Raw genomic sequence first — 16,940 nt, forward strand, 5'->3', positions numbered from 1 at the left:
CAGGGTGGCCGCGCTGCTCGGGGCGGCCATGCTGGACACAGGAGCCGACTCCGCGGGGCTGAGACCGGCGCCGGCCGCTGCCCTCCAGCAGAAGAAGCGACCTTTCCGCCAGAAGAGAAGCTGGCCGGGGGCGGGGCGCCGGCCTCCTTGCCTCCGGTCCCGCCGGCCTCTGAACTGAGCATGCGCCGACGGCGGGGGGCGGGGCGCCGGGCTCCCCTCTGGTCCCGGCCGACCTCTGTTCTGAGCATGCGCGGACTGGGTGGGGCGGAGCCTCGGACTCCGCTCCAGTTACCTGCTTCTGTTCTGAACATGCGTAGAAGGCGGGGGCGGGGCGCCGGCCTCCTCTCCTGTCCCGGCCTCTGTTATGAGCATGCGCAGACTTGGGGGCGGGGAATGCTCCTTTCCTACAGCTCCTCTATTGTGGGCATGTGCAGAGTGGGGCCCTTGCGGAAAGTGCCAGAATTGCGTACTTCCTTTGTGGTGAGGCTGGGGGGCCTTGGCCGCCCATCTGCCTTGGAAAACCTGTTGTTAGGTTCCATCAGGTTGAGTACGGCTCATACCAACCCTATGAGCAGCTAACTTAAACCCTGTACTAATCCTGTGCCATCCTAGTAAACTAAGACACACTAGGGTCCATTCCTGAAACTACTGTGTCAAATCTGTCATTTGGAGGGGGTCTTCTCCTTCCTGACCGTCCATCTTTCCAAGTATGATGTCCCTTTCCAAGAAGTAACCTGGCAGGGCTAAACGTCCAAAGTGTGAAAGACAAGTTTTGCTATTCTTTCCTTCAGAGATCTCTTGTGGCTCCATTTTTCCCCCCAAGACATGTTTGTTATTTTGGCAGTGCATGGGATATTCAGCATTTTTCTCCAACACTGCAACTCAAAGACATTAATTCTTTTTTGCATCTAGCTTTCTGATGCATAGCAAGTGATTGAGAAGACCATGGCCTGAATCAGGCACACCTTAGTCTTCAAACTAACATTGCTCCTCAGCCTTCTGCAGCAGTCCCAGACAGTGGACTTACCCAATGCAATGTTGTTATATGCCCTCAAGTCACCTGCAACTCATAGTAAACCTATGTACAACAGCTCTGAAGCCTGCCCTGCCCTGAGCCAGTCTCAATTGACTCCAACACACCTACCCTCATTTCCCCGGTTACTTTATCTATCCAGCTCATTCAGGGTCTTCCTCTCCTCCACTGTCCCTCCACTCTTCTGAGCATGATAATATCCTTCTCCAAGGATTGGTCCCTTCTGGCCATGTGCCCAAAGTGTGTGAGACGGAGCTTTAAAATCTTAGCCTTCAGCAAGAAACTAGGTTTAACCCTCACCAAGACAGACCTATTTGTTCTCCTGGTGGTGCATGGTATGTTCCATGCTCTTTTCCAGCACCACAACTCAAAGACATCAATTCTTCTGTCATCCTTAGTCATTGTCCAGCTCTCTGTGACATAGCAAGTAACTGCAAAGACCGTGGCCTGAATTAGGCACACCTTAGTCTCTAGACTGACATCATTGCTCTTGAGCATTCTGGAGAGGTCCCTGACAACAGATTTTCACAAAACAATTCATCTCTTGATATCCTGACTGCTGGTGCCAAGAGTGTTGAGTGAAGTTGAGCAAGCTATATTTATTTACAACCTCAATCTCTTCTCTGTGTATTGTGGTACTGCCAATCTGCCCAGTGGTAAGAATCTTTATTTTCTTGATGTTGAGCATCAATCCATATTGAAGATTACAGTCCTTGACCTTCTGCAGCAAGCGCTTCAGGTCCTCCTTAGTTTCAGCAAGCAAGGTTGTATCATCTGCATAAAGTAGGTTGTTGATGAGTCTTCCTCCAGTCTTGGTACAACATTCCTCCTCAGAAAGCCCACCTTCCCTAAGGATCTGTTCTGCATATATAAATTATATATAAATTGAAAAGGTATGGAGACAGCACTCATCCCTCAGGCACTCTTTTCCTGATTTTGAGCCATGCAGTAATTCCTTGCTCTATTCTGCTGATTTCCTGAGTGGTACCAAGCATGTTGATTTTTTTATCCAAGCAAGATGACAGCGTTGACAGCTTCAATCCTTTCTCCATCTATCACAATGTTGATCCTGTAATAAGGACCTTTGTTTTCTTGATGTTAAGATGCAAGGCTGTAGTCCTTGGTTTTTTTTCAACAAGCATTGCATGTCCTCTTCACCTTGAGCAAAGTCATGTCATCTGCATAATGCAGGTTGTTGAGTCTTCCTCCAATCCCGATGCCACATTCTTCCTCATAGAGTCTGGTTTTGAGAAATATTTGTTCAGCGTAGAGATTGTGTAAGTATACAAAAGAATACAACTCTGACGCACACCCTTCCTGACTACACATGGACCTCATCTAATGGATTGCACAGGAATCAAGTTGACTATATTTGCAGAAAGAATCTTTGGAGAAGCACAGTATCTGTAGTCAAAACCAGACAAAGTACTAACTGTGAAACCATTACCAACAGTTACTCATGTGCAAGTTCAAAATTAAGCTGAAGAAAATGAAAACTAGTCCACAGAAATCAAAATACAACCTTGAGTCTATCCCAGTTCAATTTAAGAATCATATCTAGAGGAGTTTCGAGGCTTTAAACACCAGTGACAGAAGACCAGGGGAACCTTAAAGTTGGAATTTTAATTAGGAGGTGGTGGTGGGGAGAGTGTGAACGCTGAGAGAGTAGGTGAAAAACTGAAATATCGGAACTTTGCTTTCAATTTTGTATGGTAAATGTGGCGGACTCTGAACATATAATTTGGAGGGAGTCTTGTTCACTCTTCTGTGAAGGATCCTTGAGGTGATGATGCCTGGCGGACTGGACTTTTGGGGACACATGTCAGTAGCGAGAGAATTGGGCTGCAGGTTCCCTGTGAGCAGCTCACAAAAGTGGATTGAATGCTATTTCTCAAGAGTGTTGTGAAGAGAACCTGTTTCCAAAATAGTGCATCTGTCTTTAAACTGTTTTCAAAGCCTTTTTGTGAACTGAGTGTGTTTTGTTAAAACAAACAAAACACTATCCATCTTTAAAATAATGAATCCCTCTGAATGATTATTATTCCCCCTCTACTTTTTTAAAAAAAATGTGTTTTAGGTGAAAGTTTGCACAACACTGATTGGCATGTAACAATTTTTATGGAAATTGGGTAGTAACATTGGTTTCTGTTTTCACAGTGTGTCAGGCTTATTCTCATTCTGGCTGATTGTTTTGATGTATCTTCCTCTCCCTTCCCCTCTTTATCTTCCTCTTTTTGCTTTTGGGTTGACCAGTTGATGTCATGGTTAGTTACTGAAAGAAGCACATTACTTGCAGATGATAAAACAGTATCCAACATCTACCATTTGGTTGAAAGGTGGCTTCCAAAAATAGATTCCGTTCCAAGTTCAAGGGATATTTTAGAGCAATGGAAGGAGGGTTTCCGGTAGTGTCTGTGGACCCTGTGTCCTTTTTTAGGCACTTGTGTTCCACTTTTCTTTTGACTTTTCTGTGTGTCTGGTGGTGGGATCTGAGCCTCATGCTTCTCTGGCTGGAGCGGACTGTGTTTCTTGGGAAGCGTTGGGCTTGTGCTCTACTTTTCCTTTGATCCTTTGCTTTCCTTTCTTTTTGTTCAGCTGAATAGAAACCAATAGTTTTATGTGATGGCCAGTCGGCAAGCATGTAAGGCTCTGGACACTGCTTTTCCAGCAAGGCTCTAGAACAGTTTGGTTGTGAACTACACTGTCACTTAATGAGATGTCTATGAGACTCTTCACCCTGAAAGCCATCCTGTGAGCTCTTTGTGTCTAAGGTGTCTATGTGACAGAGGTAACTTGTGGTTGCTGTGATGCTAAACACGGTGACACTGATGTGTCAAATGCGAAGATGGTTACCCATGGTGGACAGTGTTTGGCGAAACTCCCCAATTGAAACAGGCTTAAAAGCAGGAGTGGCATGCATTTCCAAAACAGCTGCCTCCAGAAACTTTATTAACTTAGAGAAACTATGAAAGTTTTACAAGTGTTCAGCTCTTTCATTCACAGGGTCACTATGAGTCGTCTACGACTTGACAGCAACAAGGTGTTTATGTAGTGCTCATGCAGTCTGTTAGGTGGAGGCATGAAAGCCTCACACATGGATGTGTTTGCATGTGTCGACAGATACACCTGTACGTGTATGTTTATTTGCTGGCCTCCACATGCACACTATGTGCATCTGTACCCATGCACCTGCTCAGTTTGCCCTTGTAACAGTCACAGTCTTGGGAACTTGATGGTCAAGTCCAGCTTTGTGCTCTGAAACATTAAGTAGGAATCTACTCAATGGCTCAGTTGGTTTAGTCCCTGCAGGAGCAGATCACCTTCTCCTATGGAACTGCTGGTGGCTTTGAACCACCAATCATTTGGTCAGAAGCCAAATATCTGGCCATCTGGACTTCTTCTGTAGTGGAAGACTCTATACCAATGAGAGAGTTCTAGTGACATAGTTCATGTTGTTGCTGTTGTTGTTAAGTGCCGTCGAGTCACAGGCAACTCATAGCGACCGAATGAAGTCCTGGACACCTCCTGTATAACTTTCATCCTTTCTCCAGGTTTATAGGGTTTCCAGAGGCAAGCTATTGTGGAAGTGGATGCCACTTCCAAGCTTGTTTTAATTGGGGAGCTTTGCCAAACACTGTCCACAATGGGTAATAGTATTCGGCTTCACAGCAACCACGAGTTACCTCTGTACAGCAGTGGACATACCAGGGTTACACAATCTTTGTCAGTTCAAATCTATCAATGGATCTTCAATACAAAGATGGGAAGTTTCCTCCCATGTCATTTACAGTCTCTAAAAGAAACCCCACTGCACAGTCAGCTATAAGGCAGTTCTGATTTGATTGCAATGAGTGTGAGTTTGAGTTTGAAATACCAATGAGAATGTATGGGCTTTTGGACAAAGAACAATGTAGATGCATGAGGAAAATAGGCTGTTAAGTGAAATAGAACAGAACAATGACACTGACAACTGCTGTAAGAGCAAGGAGTGCTTGGGGATGGCCCTACCTGACCCCTACCAACTCCATGAGGGGGACTGCCCACACCAACATCCACAGCACAAACCGACTCCTGTGGGGTCAGACATGTGCCCCATGTTCCTGCCCCCATTTTTAGTAATTGCTACACCAATTTTACTGCTTCACTGGATCGCAAATCTGTTGTAATAGCTCACAGAGCACTTAAAGCCATACTCACAAATACCAGGCTTATTAGGGAAATCAAATGGCTATAATTCAGGTTAGTAGCAGGATACTGAAACTGGGAGGACCTGAAGCATTTGCTGCAGAATGTCAAGGACTGTAGCCTTCAATATGGATGGAAACTCAACATCAAGAAAACAAACATTCTCACCACTGGGCATCACCATGATATATGGTGAAGAGATTGAGATTGTAAACAGCTTCAGTTTGCTTGGCTCCACAAACTCTTAGTACCAGCAGCTAGAAAATTAAAAGATGAATTGCACTGGGAAAGTCTGCTATCAGAGACTTCTCCAAAATACTGGAGAATAATGAAGTCAGTCTGGAGACTAAGGTACCCCTAATCCAGGCCAAAGTCTTTTCCATTACTTGCTAGCATCAGAAAGCTTGACAGTGACTAGAGATGATAGAAGGAGAATTGATGCCTGTGAGTTTTGGTGCTGGAGAAGAGTATTGAATATACCACAGACTGCTAGGAGAACAAACAGGTTCATCTTAGAGAGGGTGGGACCAGGCTGCTCCTTGGAGGCAAGGATTCTGAAGCTTCATCTGACATACTTTGGACAGGTTGCAAGAAGGGACCAGTCCTTGAAGAGGGACATCATGACTGGGAGGGTGAAGGGACAGCGCAGGACGGAAAGACATTGATGAGATGGATTGATGGAGTCACTGGGGTAATGGGGGTAAATGTGTCAGAGATTGGCATGGGATAGAGCATGGTTTAGGGCTGTTGTACATAGGGTTACTATGAGTCACAGGCAAGTCTACAGCACGGAGTAACAACAAAACGAAGCAGGATTCATTTGGCGACAGAATACAATTTCTCAGCCAAGACAGCTTCCTAAGTGTGCTCACAGGCCCTTCGGCTTTCAGCCTCACAGCTTCAGTTAGTGTTACAAAGCTCTTAGTCCTGCCAGTCACAGCTCTCTTCCTCACCCCCAGACATCCAACAAGGGGGTTGGGTGAAGGCTCCACCTTGGGCTTAGTCTCCGAGCTCTGGTTCCATGGTGTAGCAATCCTAGGTCAGCTCTGCCTCACACTGGATCTCTACTCTGCTACAGCTGCTGGTGCTATGGCTATTCTCTCCAGGTCGGGTTGGCTCAAGAGTCTCTGGCCCTCTGGAGTGTGTACACAGCATTCCTGCTTTCCTTTACCGATGATGAAATTATCAAAATCTGCAGTCAAACCAGCTTAATTTAGTGGAGAGACTAGCCAAACCACTCGTAGACAGGCTAACAAACCCTATTTACATGTTCCTGTCCATCCACATGCCAAAGTCAAAGTCAGTGGTGAAGAATACCATCTTTAACAGCATACTCTCAACACAACTACTCTACAGGAATTCACTGTGTGGATTCTTCTGCATAAAGCTCAGGAAAACAGCAAATTCATCAACGGTAATAAAATGAATGTTCTGTTTCTTAACCTGGTTGTTACGCACACAGGTATATTGGTGAGAAGGCATGGAGCGGCACCCTGCGAGATTCTGTGCTTACTCTACCAATAAAGATTGAAAAATTCAAAATTTACAGAAGTTTGGTTTTTTAATGGAAATATGACCTTGGTGGAGTGCTGTGAATCCCAAATTTTAATAAACATTGGAGCTTGATAAAATTCATATTCCAAATAACTCCCTAGAGAACAGGACCCAGTAGAGCTGGATGGAGCCCATGAATTTGTATTTATCATAACTGCAGGATGGAGTTATGGGTTTGCAGCATCAGACTTCACTCAGTAGTTAAGAGAAAAGAAATGCATGGAAAATGTCATGCATTTTAAAAACTGGTCTGTGTAATAGATGTGACAACAAAATCTATAAGGACAAATCATATTTTTACAGAGGTTATTCATTTTGATGTACAGTAATTGATTCTTGTTATTTCCAAATGAATAAGTATTTTAAAATGTTTCCCTTTTGGTAATTATTGTTAGATATAACAAACCCTTTGTTGTTGTTATGTGCCATCGAGTCGCTTGCAACTCATAGCAACCCTATGTACAAGAGCCCTAAACGCTGTTCTATCGTGTGCCAACCTCACTGTCTCAAACACCTTCATTCCCACCACTCCACTCACAGAATCGATCTATCTCATCGAGGGTCTTCCTCTCCTGTGCCGCCCCTCCACTCTCCCAAACATGATGTCCCTCTCCAAGGACCAGTCCCTCATTGCAACATGCCCAAAGTATGTCAGACGAAGCTTCAGAATCCTTGACTCCAAGAAACATTCTGGCTTTACCCTCTCCACGACAAACCTGTTTGTTCTCCTAGCAGTCCATGGTATATTCAACACTCTATTCTCCAGCACCACAACTCAAAGGCATCAATTCTCTTTTTATCATCCCTATTCACTGTCCAACTCTCTGATGCATAGCACGTAATTGCAAAGATCATAGCACCTTACTCTCCAGACTGACGTTGTTGCACTTTAGTACTCTTGAGAGGTCTCTCACAGCTGACTTTCCCAATGCAATTCATCTCCTGATTTCCTGGCTGCTGTTACCAAGAGTGTTGACTGTGGAGCTAAGTAAACTAAAACTGTTAACTATCTCAATCTCTTCACCATCCATACTGATGCTGCCAATTGGCCCAGTGGTGAGAATCTTTGTTTTCTTGATATTAAGCCTCAATCCATATTGAAGACTGCAGTCCTTGACCTTCTGCAGCAAGCAGTTCAGGTCCTCCTCAGTTTCAGCAAGCAGGGTTGTGTCATCTGCATAACGCAGATTGTTGATGATTCTTCCACCAATCCTGATGCCACATTCCTCCTCGTACAGCCCAGCATCTCGGATGATCTGTTCTGCATACAGATTGAAAAGGTATGGAGACAAAATACATCCTTGACGGACCCCTTTCTTGATTTTGAACCATCCATTGTCTCCCTGCTCTGTTCCGATGACTGCCTCTTTGTCCAAGTATAGATTTCGCATTAGCATAATCAAAGGTCTTCACATTTTTTTCTTTCTCTTTTAAAAACATTTACAGAGATAGCGAGCACAAAACAATTTGAAAGGGGGGAATAATACAGAATTCTGAACTCAACAAGGAAGAAATATCTTTGTTGCTATTGTTATGTGCCGTCAAGTTGCCTGCAACTCACAGCCATCCTATGTACAACAGCCCCAAACTATGCTCTATCCTGTGCCAAGTTATTGTCGCTGACACACCTACTCCATCACCCCAGTGACTGGCTCAATCCATCTCATTGAGGGTCTTACTCTCTCGCACTGTCCCTCCACCCTACCAAGCATGATGGCCCTCTTTAAGGACTGGTCCCTTCTTGCAATTTGCCCAAAGTATGTCAAATGAAGCTCCAGAATCCTTGCATCCAAGGGAGGAGCAGCCTGGCTTCACCCTGTCTAGGAAAACTCTGTTTGTTCTCCTAGAAGTACATGGTATATTCTTCTCCAGCACCACAGCTCAAAGACATCATTTCTTCCATCATCCCTAATCATTGTCCAGGTTTCTGACACGTATCAAATAAGTGTAAAGACTACAGTCTGGGTCAGGCACACCTTAGTCTCCAGAATGACATCATTGCTCTTAAATACCCTGGAGAGGTCCCTGACAGCCGGCTTTCCCATTGCAATTAGTCTTTCATTTTCCTGACTGCTGGTACCAAGAGTGCTGATTGTGAAATCACACAAACTGAGGTTGTTTACAATCTCAATCTCTTCACAGTCTATCATGTTGCTTCCAATTTGCCTAGTGGTGAGAATCTTTGTTTTCTTGATATTGAGCTTCAATCCATATTGAAAAGGTCCTCCTCAGTTTCAGCAAGCAGGTTGTGTCATCTGCATAATGTAAGTTGTTGATGAGTCTTCCTCCAATCCTGATGTCACATTCCTCCTCGTACAGCCCAGCCTCCTGGATAATTTCTTCTGCGTATACTTGAAAAGGTATGGAGATAGGACACATCCCTGTTGTACACCTCTCCTGCTCTTGAATCCTGCACTGTTTCCTTGCTCTACTCTGACGACTACCTCCTGGTCTAAGTATAGATTTGTCATAAACACAATCAAGTATTCTGGAATTCCAATTCTTCTTAGAGTCAGCCACAGTTTGTTGTGATCCACACAGTCAAATGTGTTTGCAATGAACTTGTCAATGACACACAGATAGACCTTCCTCTGGTACTCTATGCTTTCATCTAAGATCCGTTTAATATTAGCTGAAATATCCCTAGTACCACAGCCTCTTCTAAACCTATCGTGCACATCTTGCAGTTCTCTATTGATGTGTTCTTTTATTTATTTTTCAAGGAGATTGAAAGGGAAATTGTCAAATTTGTCAAAAGAGACCCCAAGTAAGCAAAACACTTCAGAGAAACAGAAATGAAATGGGAGCCATAGCACTCCCTGACCTCAAAACCTACTATACTGCAGTAGTAACCAAAATAGAATGGTGCTGGTACAATGACAGACATATATACCAATGGAATAGAACTGAGAACCCAGAAATACATATAGATAGATACATCTGTCTATGGTCAACTGATATTCAACAAGGAAATCAAAACTATCAAATGGGGAAATGACAACCTTTTCAATAAATGGGGCTGGAAAAACTGGACTTTTACCTGCAGAAAGCTGAAACAGGATCCACATCTGAACCCATACACAAAAATCAACTCAAGGTGGGTCAGAGACCTGGGAGTAAAGCTCGAAACCATAAAGTTTGTAAGAGAGAAACTGGAATCAAGCTTAGAAGACCGAATCTACAGTATAAATAGACTGTCAAATACAGCCAGAAATACACAATCTAAATCCCTGTGCTCATCAAAAACTTTTCCCAACAGGGTGAAAAGAGAACCTACTGCCTGGGAACAAACATTTGGTAATACCAGATTCCTCAGGATAGGAAAACCCACGATGAGATGGATTGATTCAGTGACTGGGGTACTGGGGGTAGGCATGTCAGAGACAATAAGATTGACACAGGATAGAGCAGAGTTTAGGGCTTTTGTACATAAGGTAACTATGAGTCACAGGTGACTTGACTGCACATAACAACAACAACAAACCTAATATCATCTATAAAATATCAAGATTACATTCTGAATGATTAACCAGAGAATGAGAATCTTCTCTCTCTCTCTCTGTGTGTGTGTTTCAAAATTCTCCCTGCCTACTACAGACATTAATGGATGAAGGTGACCTGAAGGGAAAGGACTTCTTGGCCCAGTCCATGTAGAACGACCAAGACCTTTCAGAATGTGTGAGGAAAATGGCCTGGGGCTGGAGAAGAAAGCCTTCTACATCAGCTGGAGACAGGAGCTGACCAGGTCAGCTAGTGAGCCCACAGGGGAGAATTAATGAGTTACATGGCTGGACCTCGCTGGCTATGGGGCTGTCTCCCTTCCTTGAATGCAATGTCTGCTGGAAAGTCTTCCCTGACTGAATAATATTAAAGAAAGGAAAACACTATGAAAAGGAAGGACCTGCAGATCTGTTCCCTTCCAGTACTAATTGGTTTTGAAAAATAGGAGCCCTTAAAATTTACTTCCACCTACTGGAAGAATGAATGTACAATAGTATGCCTAGGGCAATAAGAAGTAATGGCTTTTGTTCAAAACCCAGTGACTGCCATCATATTAATGCAAACACCCCTCTCTGGACTAAGTCTGGCTGGGCAGTTAGGAAGGCTGGTGGATTCTGGACACTGACAGTAGAGGATACTGTTACCTGGTTACCCTTATCGCTTTAGCTCTCCCCTACACAGCACAGAATATTCCCCTGAATGACAAGCTAGAGGGGACAGATTTTTTGTAATTGATTTGTTAACTGTCTTTTCCCTTATCAGTTGCTATGGAAACAATTTGCATTTGTGAAGAACATTCCAAATATGCATGTACTTAACTCAAGGGCAAGGGCGAATTACACAGTAAGCATTGTATGCGTTGGCTTGAGTTAAACAAGGTACCCACAGGGTTAATTACAATTCTTCCTAAGCAATTTCCATGAGTTTAGCACCTTTGATAAGGTGGTGGAGAAGAGAAATGGTGCCTGCCACATGGTGGAAATACATACATGGACCTCGATGTACCTTGCTTAAAGGATTCCTGGTGGTGTGGTGGATTACCTGTGAGGTTACAAACAGAAAGTTGCCACAATAGAAAGATAATCACTCCCCCCACCAAAAAAAAAAAAAAAGAAAGATAGTCACTTCCCATAAAAATTTACAGCCTTGTAAACTGGATAGACAGGGAGTTCTGATGGCTTCATGGTAAGAAAGCGCCTTGCAATCCCAAAGGCACACGGTGTGAATCCACCAGCTGCTCTGTGGGAGGATAGGCCATCTCCTCCCATGGGATTGATTGACCGGCTCCAACTTGATGGTACACCACAATGGCAACAACACCCACTGCCTCAGAGCTGACCATACAATCAGGTGGAAACACGTAAGCAAAATGCATTGACTGAGAAGCTGTCTGGACAAACTGAAGAATTAATGTCTTGCTGTTAGTCTGGTTTGGAACTTGTGTTCACTAAATTTAAATTTTCACTGTGTGGTATCGTTTGCCACCCCACCCAAGCAGGCTTCCCTGGTAAACCCCATAGCTGTGAATAAAGATTCTGTAAAGTCTGTTTGTCATTTGCAATGAACATTGGGACAAGTAATTACTAGAAGTACATGCAGGAGGCTGGGGAGCATGTCTGACTTTACAGGAATCAGGTTTCTACTGTGGATGTTGGTGCAGACAGTACCCTGTTATATAGACTTAGAGGCTGGACTCTGACCTCTCATAGTTCCTGCTCCTTTTAGAGGCTCTATGCCTCCTAATCTCACGTCTTTTTGTTCTGCCACATTGTGGAAAGTCAGGCCTTGAACTCAGAGTTTAAAGTGCTTACTGTTGACTCTCTCATCACCACATCTTTAAAAGGGGCTGAGGGTGGGGTGAGGCTGGGGAAGGAATGCTCACTATCTCCTCTTTCCTTCATCCACCAAAGTTACAACCCTGATTGCTGATGTTCCCCTCGAGGGTCACTTGTGGGTGACTTGGGGAAGGAATGGGAAGAGAAAATACACAGTGAGAGAGGAAGAGTCCAATCTTTAAATCCCAAGTTAGAAAGATAAAAGACACTGATATTTTCAATGATTCCAGCGATTCAGAAGATCCCAATGGGGTTGTATTGTTTCTCTATTAAAAATGGACTTGATGGCATCTTACAACCATAAGGGTCATTGTTTGGGGGGGCACTTTCTAGACTCACCTTACTGTTTACCTTAATACAGGAAAGGCCGTTTCTGCCAAGATTTACAGACTTGGAAATGTCCAGACGTGGAAACTCCAGCACAGGGCTGCCTGAGTCTAAACTGACAGGAAGGCAATGGGTTTGGAAGGTTTTGTTGTTATTAATGGTGAAGGACTGAGTTTTTAAGAATTTGGTTTTGTCAGATAAACCCTTAAGTATTTGAAGTAAAGCAAATTTTCTTTCTTTGAAGGCCCACAGCGCACTGTTTGTTACCAAGGCTACGATTTCATCTTCACAGTAGCCTCAAGCGTGGCAAATCAGCAATCTCTCAGAGGCCTAGTGCTTATCACCAGCTGCTGTCTGAAAGGTGTTGGATTGGAACCCACCAGTGACTCTGAGGGAGATAGAGGGGCCAGCTTCTCCTGTAAAGATTTATAGCCCGTACTCAACAGAGAGTCCTTAGGAGTCCTTATCCATGTGATGCCTCTGAATCTGCACAGATGCATAAGTAGATCTGTGGAATGCGGACCAAGGTGTCTAATCTGAGAATTTGCATCAGAGGTTCCCAGCTTCCTCTCTAAGTTCAACAGCGAAAAGCACACATTTTCGAAGGCTGCATAGTAGAGTGGACTTAGGGGAAGGGATTGTATAACAAAGAATTTTTCTTTTACTTTTCAAAGAGAAGAGAGAACTGGGGGAGGGGGGTTGGGCAGGGAGTAGAGTGCAACAATGAATAAACGGAAATCTAAAGTCTCTGTAAATGTTCATTAAAATTAATAATAGGAATAATTTTAAAAGAAGAAAAAATAGTTAAGAAAAAAGAAAAGGGGACATTTTGCCCTTGATTGTCAGTTTTGACTCACTCCTCTTTGTGATGCCAAGTGTCTCCTGCAATCTAACATGGTCTCTGTGGTTCTGGAAGTGTCTTGGGATTTTGTGACAATGACAGGAGTGGTGTGGTGGAGTGTAGGGAGTGTGTCGTTAACCAAAAGGCTTTGCCTGGCTCTCTGTGGGAGTCCCCCTGCAGCTTCCATAGAAAGGCAGGCAATCTCCTCCCAGGGCAATTCACAGCCTCTGAGACCCAGTAGAAGGTCTGCTAGGAGTTAGCTCAAGGGAGGGAGAGAGAAGCACAATGGTCACTCTTGCTGAAAAGTTCGTTTCAGCGTCCAGCAGCCAGACCGAGGAGGCGCCAGGAGCACAGACCCAGGACATGGCACTGGGGCGAGTCCCAGCTCTCGTGATAACACAGATGGGCTGTGGAGAACCAAGCCCTTTAAGATTTCAGGAGAGCCAAGGTTTCTAGAACAATACCTTTGTAAAGAAACTCACATTCTAAGGAGCCAAACAAGCAGCAGGGAGTTAGCATGGTTGCCATAGCAGCAGGCAGGAGCCTGTCTTCTGGGAAGAAGAGCCAAGGATGGGTAGTGCCTCTGGGGATGGTTCTAGGCTCATTAGGAGACACTGGTGGCTGGAGGTGGCCAGCTCTGAAAAGACAAACATGGGCAGGAAGGACCTTTATTATCCAGAGGTTGTGGCATCAGGACTGGGGAGATAAGCCAAATTAAAGATGTGATTTGAAAATCCCAGCTGTATGCATTGAATGCCACAGAATGACAATAGCATCACCCTGTTAATGGAGAAGCTTGGGGCAGTGGTGCGGTTCTCACTTTACACCATAAATAGAATCCGCAGATGCCAAGGGTTTCATGCGCCATGACTCAGAGGACTCAGATGTCACAGCATGAAGTCATTCAAACTCACGCAACGCCTTCTCATTCAATGTTCCGAAAATTAGTTTCTCCCACTATCCCTTTCCTAATTTTATAAATGTCAGCTTTTTCTCAGGCTAAAGTTCACAATCATTTCCAAAAGAAATGCTTACTTCTTTAGGAAGAATGCCCTTCTCGAGACGTCTTCCATCCCTGGGGGCCCATATGTTCTAGCGTGGAACGACAGCGAAACGATGAGAAAGGTATAAACAGCGAACTTCACTGGATCCTCTCTGATCTTCGCCAGTCTCAGCCTGCTGGGATTATTTTTTTCAGAAACTTAATCCTGAGTTCTTTGGATATTCCATTTTTTTAATTTCTCTGGCATTTGGTTCTTTGAACCACTTAATCATGCCATTTGCTCACTCGGGGTTCATATCTCTGGAAGCATTACATTTTAATATTTCCTTCGCAAATACTTCTAACCAATTACCACTGAGTCAATTATGAAGAATGAATCTTTAACCATTTCATAAGCGACCGAGTTCAATAGTCCATTAACTCCAGCTTTGGAATTATCTTGAAGGTAGAGGGGGGACTTCTAGTGTTTATAGCAGAAGTTATATGTGGAGAAAACTCTAAAGATTTATATTGCTGAAATGGGTTTTTATCATATTGACATTTTTAAAGGGCATTTGATTGGCTATATAATAATATCCAAAAGTCTTTCTCTTAAGTTCTTACGAACTCATATTCCTGGTCTTTTTGCATCCACTAGACACCGTGTCTAAAGCCCTCCTTATCCTGTTTAGGAATCCATTCTAACTTGACATAAGCTTTGTACATTTCTTCATGCCGGGTGGTGTAGTTACGGGTTGAGAGGCCAACAGAAAGGCTGGTGGCTGGAAGCCGTTAATCATTCCTAGGGAGAAAGACGGGCAGCTCCAGCGAAGATGTAGAATCCTGGGAATCAACAGTCGCCATGACTCACAATCCATGTGATGGCAGAGGTTTGGTCTGATGTTTGTAGGTTTTATTAATTTCAGCCATTAATCAGTCATGCAAGAGTTGTGGTATATTTGGTGGTAGCAATTTTGAAGACTTTAATTTTTTTTAATTAATTTCAATGAACATTTACAAAGATTTTGGATTTCCATTCATTCATTGTTGCACTTTTCTCCCCGCCCACCCACCCCCAGTTCACTCTTCTCCTTGAAAAGCAAAACTCCTTCATTGGTACACAATCACCCCGCATCGCCCCTCCCCTTTTGTAAGGGACATTTTCTGCACCCTGACTTCCAAGTCAGGCAGATCTGAGCAGGATGTCTAAACACACACCAGCTTTGCTGAGGTATTCTGACTCCCTGCTACATGTCCTCGTGAGCTTACATTCTCTAGAAGAGGCCCGCCTGTCGATGAGGCCTGTGTGCAACCTGCTGCAAACTTAGCAGGTAGAGAACTACCTGACGTGGTAGGAATCGTGTTGTTGACTTAACCCATTGCTATCCAGTCAGAACCAACTCACAGTTGACTCTCCAGTGGGGTTTCAGGGCCTGTAAACCACATGGGGAAAGATTTCCCAGCTTTCTCTCACAAAGCGGTTGGTGGATTTGAATTGCCTGACTTTGGGTTGTCAGTGCAGCTCCTCACCCACTAGGCCGGCTGGACTCCCTTGCGTTGCTGACAGTCTTCTAACTAAATGTTTTTCTTTTTGTAAAACGTTTCCCCTGCTAGTTTCTTCGGCAGGATTTCTTCTATTCCTAGAACCTTATGCTGGAGGGACATCATGTGGTATTCTGAGGTTGTGCAGCCAGACTTGGAAGAAAAATGACCGGATTTTCTCAACGATTAACAGTTGAGACAAAAAATATGCTGCTTCTGTAACTTTTTTAAAAAATACCAAGTACCATAACCTTTCATACCAGAGTAAATGTTTTTATCACTTGAGCTAAATCATTTAAAGGAGACAGGGGATTTTTTAGGATTAATATAATACAGATGTTGTTGTTGTTGTTGTTATGTGCCATCGAGTCATTTGCGACTCATAGCGACCCTATGCACAACAGCCCTAAACCCTGCTCTATCCTGCGCCAACCGCACTGCCTCTGACACACCCATCCCGATTACCCCAGTCCCCAAATCAATCCATCTCATAGAGGGTCTTCCCCTCCTGCGCCGTCCCTCCACCCTCCCAAGCATGATGTCCCTCTCCAAGGACCCGTCCCTCCTGGCAACATGTCCAAAGTATGTCAGACGAAGCCCCAGAATCCTTGCCTCCAAGGAGTAGCTTGGTTTAATCCTCTCCAAGATGAATCTGTTTGTTTTCCTGGCAGTCCATATATATATGAATATATGGCAGTCCATATATATATGAATATATATCCAGGTTTTAGTGGTTAGGTAGCTGTCTGATAGAAGGACTGGGAAATTCCACACGGATGGGTGGTTTTGTGCCTCTGAACTCAGGTTTTCATAGTGGTTCCTGACCGCAGTTCATGGCAGCGGTCCAGGAGTTGGAGGCTTTTCTCAAGTAGGAGTCAATTTGAAGCAGCCCCAGTGCAATGAGGTCCAGGATGCTTAGTTCTCAGACTCATGTAGGCTGGTCAGAGGGTTAACACAGCTTCTGCAAAGACATCACTGAGGCATCTCTTTCCTGAGCAGGCGCTAATGGAGGAAGAGTAAATGATAGGAAGAAAAAAAATCTATTAAGGCCTGTCAGACTTTAGATCTTAGAAATGTGAAAAATTTTTATTCATTTTAATGGTATTTGTAGACTAAATTATGAGGCAGTTATTTGACAGC

The 16,940-nt window shown here is 44.0% G+C and overlaps 1 protein-coding gene across 1 annotated transcript in view; it reads right to left on the bottom strand.

Moving 5' to 3' along the window:
* Window positions 1-248, bottom strand: part of TMX3 (thioredoxin-related transmembrane protein 3) — a 32,811-nt gene extending 32,563 nt beyond the window's left edge. Inside the window, exon 1 of the mRNA XM_006892762.1 lies at window positions 102-248. Within this exon, the coding sequence (XP_006892824.1) occupies window positions 102-248 (147 nt within the window). The remainder of the gene's footprint in view (window positions 1-101) is intronic.
* Between the last annotated feature and the right edge of the window lie 16,692 nt (window positions 249-16,940).

This window comes from Elephantulus edwardii, unplaced genomic scaffold, assembly GCF_000299155.1.
Source record: "Elephantulus edwardii isolate Elephantulus edwardi_28Jun2011 unplaced genomic scaffold, EleEdw1.0 scaffold00118, whole genome shotgun sequence".
Taxonomy (NCBI): Eukaryota; Metazoa; Chordata; class Mammalia; order Macroscelidea; family Macroscelididae; genus Elephantulus; species Elephantulus edwardii.